At 42.6% G+C, this 10,665-nt stretch overlaps 1 protein-coding gene and 1 non-coding gene across 2 annotated transcripts in view; both read right to left on the bottom strand.

The window, feature by feature from the left end:
- Positions 1 to 2,188: 2,188 nt before the first annotated feature.
- Positions 2,189 to 2,295, bottom strand: LOC111726313. Its single transcript, XR_002774122.1, has one exon. It is a non-coding gene; the product is annotated as a small nucleolar RNA U13 (small nucleolar RNA).
- Positions 2,296 to 2,643: 348 nt separating this feature from the next.
- Positions 2,644 to 10,665, bottom strand: part of TMEM44 (transmembrane protein 44) — a 33,354-nt gene continuing 25,332 nt past the window's right edge. Inside the window, exons 10-11 of the mRNA XM_012806896.2 lie at positions 7,068 to 7,100; positions 2,644 to 3,844 (exon numbers count right to left, since the gene is read on the bottom strand). Coding sequence (XP_012662350.1) covers positions 3,740 to 3,844; positions 7,068 to 7,100 — 138 coding nt within the window. The 3' untranslated portion in view covers positions 2,644 to 3,739. The remainder of the gene's footprint in view (positions 3,845 to 7,067; positions 7,101 to 10,665) is intronic.

Genomic DNA, 10,665 nt, shown 5'->3' with positions numbered 1-10,665 from the left:
TGGCCCGGGCTGGGGATTTGAACCCGCCACCTTAGGTGTATGTGGCTGGCGCCTTAGCTGCTTGAGCCACAGGCGCCGAGCCACCTTCTTGATGTTTTAATATATATCTTTTCCTGAAGCAGACATTGTACATAGACTCTTATTTCTTTTTATTCTTTACATACTAGAACTGTCAGTTAGACTTTCTCTAGTTTAGTATCTTCTAAAGAGATAGGATGGCCTCTAAAGAGGTACTTGTGTGGTAAAACTTTATTTCAGGTGTCACCCAAAATAAATCAAAAGTATAGCTACTATGAGCTCCAAACCTTAGCCTCATCTGTTTTCTTCTATTGTTACAGAAATTATTTTCCCCTGTTAGTATACTTGAGGAAGTCCCACCGATGAATAGGTCATGTACTTTTCCTGATGGTTTCCATGAATTTAATAACCTTCATATAGACTTTGTACTGGTTGATGCTTCCCCTCTATAATTAAGAGAAATCATGCCGGTGTTCTCACAACACACTGAAATATATGGTCCATTAGTATATCTGGAAATATCTAGTTTGGGGGGTTGAATTTTGACCATCATTCTTGTAGCTACCTTTCCTTTTGATTTTCTACCTTCCCCTGAAATTCTGGAAGTCTTATCTTAATTGGCCGGTTTACAATGGGCTTATTTTGTGGAGAGTTGAAATTAGCATTTTCATGCATCCTGTTAAAGGAAGAGGAGAGAGAGGGGAGGGGAGGGGGATATTGGAAGAGGGAGGGTATTTGGGGGGACCTCACCTAATGTGCATGATGCAATGGTACACTTCAAAACTATTAAGAAATGTGTATAATTGTGATGGATGTGTTACTTGGTTCAATGTAAACATTTCACATTGTATATCAAAGCAGTACCCTGAACCCCATAAATGCATCAATGTATAAAGTTGCGATTTAATAAAAACTTTTAAAAAATCTTCTTAATCAATAGTATTTCCTTTTTTTTTTTTTTTTTTTTGCAGTTTTTGGCCTGGGCTGGGTTTGAACCCGCCACCTCCACTATATGGGGCTGGCGCCCTACTCCTTTGAGCCACAGGTGCTGCCCAGTATTTCCCTTTTTAATGTCTTTGTTTTAAGATAATGATTGTTAAAAGTTTCAAAAGCCATGTAAACGTTAAAATTCTTGTATGCTTAAATGTTCAGTCTTACCAAAACTAACAATTCTTTCTTTCCAATCAATTTTCACAAAAGAGGTCTCTCCATCCCACCAGAGGTGTGATTGCCACTGCCTTTCCTTTGCCCTTGACTAGGGGAAAACATTTCCTTGAAGTTTTATAGCTTTTTATAAATGAATCCTGATAATGATTAAGAGAAACTGTTTTTCTATCCATGACGGCTGGGCCCTGATTCTCCCTGCAGTTCAGATTTCCTCTCAGAGCAGTGGTTTTCTGGATGGTAATTCTATCGTAAGGTGTCAAACTATTTTCAAATGCTGCATTTGCCATTTCTTGGCTTTTTCTAATATTAAGCAGCTCCATGCAAATGCTCCTGTTTTATAAATAGAGAATGTCATATTCTACCTACTCCATCTTGATAGTTAAAAGATTTTTGAAGCCTGTGTGTATATTGGTCAAATTGTATTTTTGTTATTGGTGGAAAATCAAATTTCGGTATTAACCATCTAGTACATTTAGTACATTGTCCACCAATGACCTCTGTAGTAAAAAGTTTTTATTTGTATGGATAAAGCATGATGGATATAGCTATCAGAATCCTCCTGCATTCGCGTATGCATATTTTAAGGCTTATGTTCTCCGATAATGTAAGCTCTTCTTTTCCATTGTTTCTGGATATTTGTTTTTTCTACATTTGCTTATTTCCTTGCCTTAGTACACATTTTATGAAGTGTATATTACACTAGGCTTGATTTGAAACAGGTGCTTCTTATAGACAGATCAGTAAAACTCTTTGTAAATTGTCATCTTTTGGTAAATAGATGAGTTAGTATGCTTGAGATTGATCCTGCTGCCAAAAGTAGCACTGGGGACTAGCGGTGGGGACTGCTGCCCGCCATGGGGGATTGACCCAATCTAAACTTTGATGTTCAACTTTTTTTTTTTTTTTTTGGCCTGGGCTGGGTTTGAACCCACCACCTCTGGCATATGAGGCTGGCGCCCTACCCTTTTGAGCCACAGGTGCCGCCTTATATATTTTTTTTTCATGTCAGACGGGTAACGTGCCGACGACATCATAACAAGATTTGTGGGAGGCACATCTCATGAATGCGCATGAAAACCCAATCATCATGCTTATGAACTACAAAAGGATCTGAGTTTAACTTTTTAGATTAATGACTATAAACAATGGTAATAAGAATGTATATTATAGGCTTCAATGTTTACATAAATGTTACCCAAAAAGCTGTATTGGGGGGGAATTCAAGGTCAAGATGTATGAAACACAAGATGTCATATGAAGAAAACAAGTTTTGCAATTAGGCGCACCTTCATAATTCACAAGTTAAATTTAATCCACGTTGAAATTTTGTTTCATCTGAATTTATATTTAACTCTATGAATTTACTTGTTTTTAATCATTAGTAATATTTTAATGGGTATCTTTTTAAAGTAAAAGCAGTAAATATGTGTACATATTTTTAAAAAGTCACCCGGGAGGTTAGGATCTATGCAGAGACCATAGAACCAACCTGCTTCCCGCTCCCTGCTGCCGGGTTTTGCACTGATTCTCAGGAGGGAGGAGGCCGCTGCAATGGAGTCAGGGCCAGCCAGCAGTAAAGCTGTGTTTCTTGGCATTTCTGCCAGTTCCCCTCGTGGCAGACTTCTGTAACTGCACTGGGAGACCCACGTACCACTGTCCTCCTCTGTGAGATACTTCATTCTATCAGAATTTACTCACCCTAGAGTTCACTCCCACCCTAGCCCCATTCCCTGAACCCTCCCGTCACCCATCACAGTATCTAAATAGTCAGAAAATGGGATTGCTGTGCTTGAATTTAACACCGCCTACCATGCCTCTTATCCTCTGCATGCATTTAGTTACCTCCTGAAGCATACAGCCCCTCACCTGCACACCTGCCTCAGTGCACACCTCGCCGGATTGGAAGAAGTCCTGGTACCTACAGCAATTTGCTTTGTGTGTTCTCGCAATACCAACATGCTCAGAAGCACTTGCTTCACTCCGCAGTCCTATCTGTAACCTCCGGCAGATAACTCAAGTGAAAGGCTGGAGGACAGAGCCCGGCCCCGTCAGTTCCTACGTGTGCCTCAGACACCCGGCACATGGGTCCACCCCTCTCATCTCCTGGGTTTAGCCCAGTCTTACAGAATGGGCTCCGTGGAGATCCAAACACATTAGCTATTTGTTAGGTGAGCTTGTTCCCAGCATCTAACAGGTATTCTGTTTGTGACTGAATCTCAAGGGAATAAAGTGAAAAGAGGGTCCAGTGTCCTTTGGATGAAGGTTTATCTTTACAAAGCAAGAGCCACCTGTGAACTTTTAATCTTCAGAACAAATTCCGGGCCTATGCCAGTCTGTCCGCAGGACCCAAAGTCTTAGCTCCATTCTGAGGCGTGATGTTGATGAGTCAAGCTCAGTGACAGCTCCTGGTTCCTCACTTTTCTTGGGCAGCTTCTGTAGAGCTGAAATTCCTGCCATCTGTGCCAGTACAGGTTGATCCCAGCTCTGTTACTGACAAGCAGCTGAAAGGGCTGGGAGCTGATGGGCTGGTTCCACAAGGTATTAGTGTTAATCATCAGAGGTCAAGTCTATTGGTCTCAAAGAAACCCTGTGCATCTGGGATCCACGCATCTCCATGCTGGCTTTGTGTCTTTTCAAGGTTCACATCTTCAGGGTCCCACTGTGGAGAAAAGACACAAAGGGTACCTGGGTGGACGAGATCCTTCCCATCTATTATAATCTCCCACCCCAGGTAGCAGCTCCAACCCTAATTCTCGAAGACAAATGGGTAAGGACAAGTTACCTAGGCCCATGTTTATAGGTCTTAAGGGGACAAGTGTAACTTTAAATGAAGGAATTAAGGAGCAGCCATCCTAAACAGACCAGCCCCACTTCCCTTCCCACCTTCTTTTTCCAATGTCCCTGCTTTCACCAGGTTCTTATCTAGTGAGATTGAGTCATGTTCTCTTTATTCTGAGAATTCTTACCTCCAGGTGTAGCTCATACCTGGAAACAATCAGTCAAACTCAACCCATTCTTTATAGCCCAGGTAATAGCCCCATCCTCCAGGAAGCCTCCGTTGAGTGCTTTAGCCCATTCAGCTGCTACCCCCTTCTCTCTTTGTATAATCTCTACCACTCATTTTCACCTGAGCTCGGACTGCCTGGCCTTTCTTTGGACAAATGCCTTGTTTTCTCATGATGAGCTCCTTAGGTGAGGGCGTGGGTGTTTCCTGGCCCCCCTGCCCAGGGTTCCTTTCTATCTGAGGCTCAGCAGATTTGTCAAAACTCCAATTCAGAGTGGAGGGCACTGCCAGTGAATAGTTCATCACTTTGATGCTAAGTTTGGAAAATTGAAATTTGCAGGGGTAAAAGTGAAAGGTTAAAAAAAAAAGGAGGGGGGATTAAGCACTGATGAAGCTTTTGCAAAGTCCTATTCTATTATGATGGATTAGTGAAAGAACTTTGCACCTGGGTCAAGATCAAGCAGCTCCCTAGCACTGCTGTTGGTTCCAGCCACAGAGGCCAGGGGATTGGGCAAAAGTCCTCCTCCCGTCATTTAAACTGCTGCTTTCACTTTGGGCCTCGGTTTCCTCAGGTGTAAGTGGTGGTGTCGGATCAGCAACTAGATAATAAGATCTCTTCCATTCTGAACTTCTGTGACTGATGATTCTGAGGCCCAAGGAAAAAAACAAGCAAAGGTGATACAGAATGTGTCCCTGGGCCATGTGATCTATTTGGGCAAGATAAAGAGCCAGTCCTGGCCATGCACTCCAAGACGAGACGCTTGACCAGTTCCTCAATCTCAAGCTGGATCAGTCCTTAGAGGTCCCAAATAAAGTCTCCAAGGCTCCCTGATCCATGGACAGAAACAAAACACAAACTATGGCTTTGCTTTGGACAGAAATAAAAGAGCCCAATTCAATTAGTGATTCACCAACAATAACTGAGCTGAGTTCTAATACTTGGTGTTTAAAAAATCCATCACGTTAAAAAGAACATCTCATCCCCAGTGACCCTGCAAGCCAGGGACTAAGATGACTTGGTTCACGTAGTTCAGCCCCCAGTACCTGTTTGGGGCTGTGCCAGCCACTACAGTATAAACATCTCATTTACTTGGAATTACAAACTTGGCTAGACACCTTTAACCACCTGACCTTAGCAAAGACCCCAAGTAAAAGAGCTCATCAGGCCCCTCAGACTATATAGTCCCATGTGCCCAGATGCAGAAGTAGGGCCCGTTCTTTTTGAGCATGGCTGTGGGCTCTTTGAGGAATGCTGTTTTCAAACTGAGGCCTGACGCCTAGATTACTGTTCTCAAATTGTGTCCTGTACCAACTACGACAGAAGCACTCAGGCTGCTGACTAAAAAGACTGAGGCTGGAGGCCCATCCTAGCACCTATCTGTGGATTGAGACCTAAGGTTTGGCATTTTTGCAAGCTCTGAGGAGGATTCTTAGAAGCCCTGATGATCAAGAACCACTGCTCTCGCTTCTTAAATGGCTTCTTCTGAGTTATTCTTGTGAGTCCTGACCAGGGCAGCTGCCTGCCAGTCTAAGTAAACTCTTTAAAGTGGCACAAGTCTTAGAAAATTTAAAAATATCTTTCTTAAGAATCCCCAGAATAGGTTTGGTACCCACAGCTCAGTGATTAGGGCGCCAACCACATACACTGAGGCAGGGAGGTTCGAACCCGGCCTGCTTAAACAACAACGACAACTGCAACAAAAAAATAGCCAGGCATTGTGGTAGGTGTCAGTATTCCCAGCCACTTGGGAGGCTGAGGCAAGAGCATCACTTAAGCCAGAGTCTGAGGTTGCTGTGAGCTGTGAGGTCATAGCACACAAGGGGTGACATAAGGAGATTTTGTCTCAAAAAAAAAAAAAAATCCCCAGAATAATTTTTTTTTTTTTGAGACAGAGTCTCGTTTGGTCACCCTTGGTAGAGTGCCGTGGCATCTTAGCTCACAGCAACCTCAAACTCTTGGGTTCAACTGATCCTGTTGCCTCAAGTAGCTGGGACTACAGGCACCCACCACGGCCCCTGACTATTTTTTAGAGACGCGGGGGTGAGGGGTGTCACTTTGGCTCCAGTTGGTCTTGAACTTGTGAGCTCAGGCAATCTACCCACCTCAGCCCCCCAAGTGCTGGGATTACAGGTGTGAGCCACTGCACCCGGCTCCCAGAATAATGTCCCTTAAGACTTCATTTTAAGTAATCAAGAACATCGCTGGAAGCAAGGCATAAACAGAATTTGAGCAAAATATGATCTATTTTCATATCAGCAACAATCTTGGGAGACAACAGGCACAGATAGTTACCATAAAACATGTTCATCTGTCACTTGGAGGCAAGGGTGGCACGGAGACAGCAGCCAGCTGCCTGAGGTCTCAAAATGACAATGTGTAGAACTGTTTATTTCAACAGCCACGGCAGCCGCACCCAGCACCACCGCCATTAGTGACCTGCAGCTACTCTGCTTGCTCACAGACCTTTGCTCCAAACCATGTTTCGTCATGTTACACACTTCTGAGTCCTTACCAGATAGTCTGGGCTCACCTGAAGACCTCCAAAGCAGAGAGAACTCTGAACTGTGAGAGCCTGAAAACCCCACTGATCCTCAGACTTGCCTCTCATGTTTATATTCTTTTATTTTTAGGGAGAGAGGGGGGTCTTGTTATTTTGTCCAAGCTGGTCTTGAACTCCTGGCCTAAATGATCCTCCCACCTCGGCCACCCTAAGTGCTGGGATTATAGGCACGAGACACCATGCCAGGCCTTTTACATCTTTTTCTTACTAAAAGACTTTATCATGGGCCAAGCCATCCAAGGAGGTCTAACAAAAGCAGGAACTGAAATCAAGCCATAACAAGTCCCTCCTGGAAGAGAGCGCGTGAGTGTCCATACCTGCTCGGAGTTTAGGGCCTCCCAATACTTCTGCTGCAGAATAAAAAGAGATAAAGCGTTGGACAGATTCTGCCACCGTCACAGAGCAGAGCAGAGCTCAGTGCCAGCCTGTCTGCTCAGTGAGCCAGAAGACAGGCCCTCAGATGGTTGGGGACAGCTGACTTCAGCAAGCAGGAAGGCAGCAGCTATTAGTAGTTAAATGATCAATAGCATAATTGCAATAATTATGACGGGCTGCAGATCCTGGGAAAAATCATAATCTATAGAGATTTACAAATTACTATTATTAGAAATTATTCTTAGGAGTAGTAATTACAATAAACCTCCCATTTATTAACCACGTGGCTGAGATGATTCACCTCAAACCCATAAAACTAAGAAAGGGAACTGCCAATAAAATCCCCACCTTGCAAATATCAGGTATTCGCTACCAGCCAAGATTCCTCTGTAATCAGTGTTTACTGCATGCTTGGTTCCATTCCAGACCTCAAATATGTCTGACTCAAGTTCTTGAAGGGCAGGCATCCCTGTCTGCTCGTTGCTCCAGCCTCTCCAGCACATGCTGCCTGGGGGATGTGGATTTCTGACACAGAGCTATGAATCTTCAAGGATCTGTTACACTGATTTGTGAGAATCTATTAAATTGAACAGCAGCCAACCTGAACAGTTCGCAGGTTTGGGGGTTATTATCACATTAAAACAGAGCTTCTACTGTTCAACTTTTTTTTTTTTTTTCCCTGAGTCAGAGTCTCAAATTGCCACCCTGGATAGAGTGGAGTCATAGCTCACAGCAACCTCCAACTCTTGGGCTCAAGCAATCCTCTTGCTTCAGTTTTTTTGATTTTTGGTAGAGATGGTGGTGAACAAAAGCCCGAACGCTTTTGTTCAGGCTGGTCTCAGTTGTCAGCTCAAGTTATCTACTTGCCTCGGCCTCCCAGAGTGCTAGGATTACAGGCATGAGCCACCGTTCCCGGCCTTTTTTTTTGAGACAGAGTTTCACCCTGTCTCCCAAGCTAGAGTGCCGTGGTATCTTAGCTCATAGCAACCTCAAACTCTTGGGCTCAAAGAGATCCTCCTGCCTCAGCCTTCCAAGTAGTTGGGCCTATGAGCCCTCACCACAACACCCAGCTAATTTTTCTATTTTTTAGTAGAGATGGGGTCTTGCTCTTGCTTAGACTAGTCTTAAACTCCTGAGCTTAAGGGATCCATCTGCCTTGGCCTCCCCGAGTGCTAGGATTACAAGCATGAGCCATTGTGCCTGGTTTACTGTTCAACTCTTAAATTTTCTTTTTTTCTTTTCTTTCTTCTTCTTTTTTTTTTTTTGTAGTTTTTGGCCGGGACTGGGTTTGAACCCAGCACCTCCGGCATATGGGGCTGGTGCCCTACTCATTTGAGTCACAGGCGCTGACCCTCTTAAATTTTCTTTTAAAGGGGCTCACAGTAACCTCAAACTCCTAGGTTCAAGTGATTCCCCCTGCCACAGTTCCCTGAGTAGCTGGGACTATAGGCACCCTTCATAACACCTTGCTAATTTTTCTATTTTTAGTAGAATCAGGTCTTTCTCTTGCTTAGGTTGGTTTAAATTTTCATTTTGCTTATTTATTTTCAGAGAGTCTCACTTTGTCACTCTTGGTAGAGTGCCTGTGGCATCATAGCTCACAGCAACCTCAAACTCTTAGACTCAAGTGATTTTCTTGCCTCAGTCTCCCATGTAACTGGGACTACAGGTGCCTGCCACAACGCTCAGTTATTTTTAGAGATGGGGGCCTCCCTCTTGCTCAGGCTGGTCTCGAACTCATGAACTCAGGCAATCTACCCACCTTGGCCTCCCAGAGTGCTAGGATTAGGTGCATGAGCCACCACGCTGAACTCTAAATTTTCATTTTAAATGACTGTTTAAAGAATTTTCAGGGCAGTACCTGTGGCTCAGTGGTAAGGGCACTGGTCCCATATATGGAGGGTGGTGGGTTGGAACACAGCCCTGGCCAAACAGCATCAAAAAAACAATCAGGCATTGTGGTGGGCGCCTGCAGTCCCATCTACTCAGGAGGTTGAGGCAAGAGAATCACCTAAGCCCAGGAGTTGGAGGTTGCTGTGAGCTATGATGCAACAGCACTCTACTGAGGGCAATAAAAAAAAAATTTAAAGCATTTTCAATCATAAACAAAAGCAAGAGAATGATCTAATGCAGCAGTTCTTAACCTGTGGGTCGTGTCCCTTTTGTAACAATGAAAATATACCCTGTGTATCAGATATTTACATTATGATTCATACCAGTAGCAAAATTACAGTTATGAAGTAGCAACGAAAATAATTTTATGGTTGAGGGTCACCACAACATGAGGAACTGTATTAAAGGGTCATGGCATTAGGAAGGTTGAGAACCACTGATCTAATGAATCTAGCTCTCCAATTATTCTATTTGCTAGAGTATTCAAAGTAAATCATTCATCACTAAATATTTCAGAATGTATCTCATAAATAAGAATTTTTTGAAAATATCCCCTAAGTACAGTACCTAACAAAATTAGTGTTAATTCCTAGCATTCATCTTTTAATGACATCCTGCTGGGGGAACATAAACTGAAACAAAATCAGAAGAGAAACAAATTACTAAAAATGGTTCCACACGCATTGCAAAAAGCAGACATGTCGATGACACAAAACAGGGACTGAAAAACTTAAATAACTTACACTTATAATGGAAATAAGGCGATTAAAGAAAAAATGCTAACTTTCACCTTTCTCTAGAAAATGTGGGTCTTCATGCAAAACAAATAATCATCTGTGGTTATTATAGTTAGTGTTTTAAAAAAACATTACATGCAATGTGGTATTCTGGATTGTCTCCTAAGAAAATTAATAGAAAAACAGGTGAAATCCAGTTTCATAGGTGCGTACTCATGTTAATTTCTTAGTTTTGCTATAGGTAGCATGGTTTGTATAAGCTCCGAACTTAGGGAAACTGGGTAAAGTTCATACAGAAACTCCATACTAGTTGTGCAACTTTTTTGTAAATCTAAAATTATTCAAATTCTAAAGTTTATTTAAAACCAAGCAAGCAAATAGGCTTGAGTCCCACTACTGGATTGAAGTGAAACCTTGAAACTTTTTTCCAAAGCTTGTGCACCAGTCTAAACTTTAAGAAGAGTGTCCTCTAGTGGATGTAGTAGTTAATTTTTGTTGTTGTTAACTTTCTAACCCACTATCTAGAATGTGCCTGAAGGAGTAACCCAAATCTCTGTAAGTGAGGACCCCTCCAAAAAACCCTGAAAATAAATACAATGTTATCGTCTGTTCCAAGTTTCAAGAGGAAAAATACGTTCAAAAAGCAAAATGTCTCATAATTTTATCCCTATAAGAAAACCTCTCTAGCTACTGATAGCCCTCTGAAACAGATGGAGAATACCAGGGGTACCAAAAAAAAGTATACACATTTTAAGAGATCTTGTTGGAAGTGAAATCGAAATTGATCATTCCTCAAAAGTGTATGAATGGCCAGTAAAATGACTATGCATAGCATGTCTGGGTTCACTTGACCAGCAAGGGCATCTTCAATTCAACTTCAAAAAGTACTTGTACTCTTTTTTTTTTTTTT

The sequence above is a fragment of the Otolemur garnettii genome, unplaced genomic scaffold, assembly GCF_000181295.1.
Source record: "Otolemur garnettii isolate 467f Iridium unplaced genomic scaffold, OtoGar3 scaffold00060, whole genome shotgun sequence".
Lineage (NCBI taxonomy): Eukaryota > Metazoa > Chordata > Mammalia > Primates > Galagidae > Otolemur > Otolemur garnettii.
Note: the sequence above shows the minus strand (reverse complement) of the source record. Positions and strands in the feature narration are given on the sequence as shown.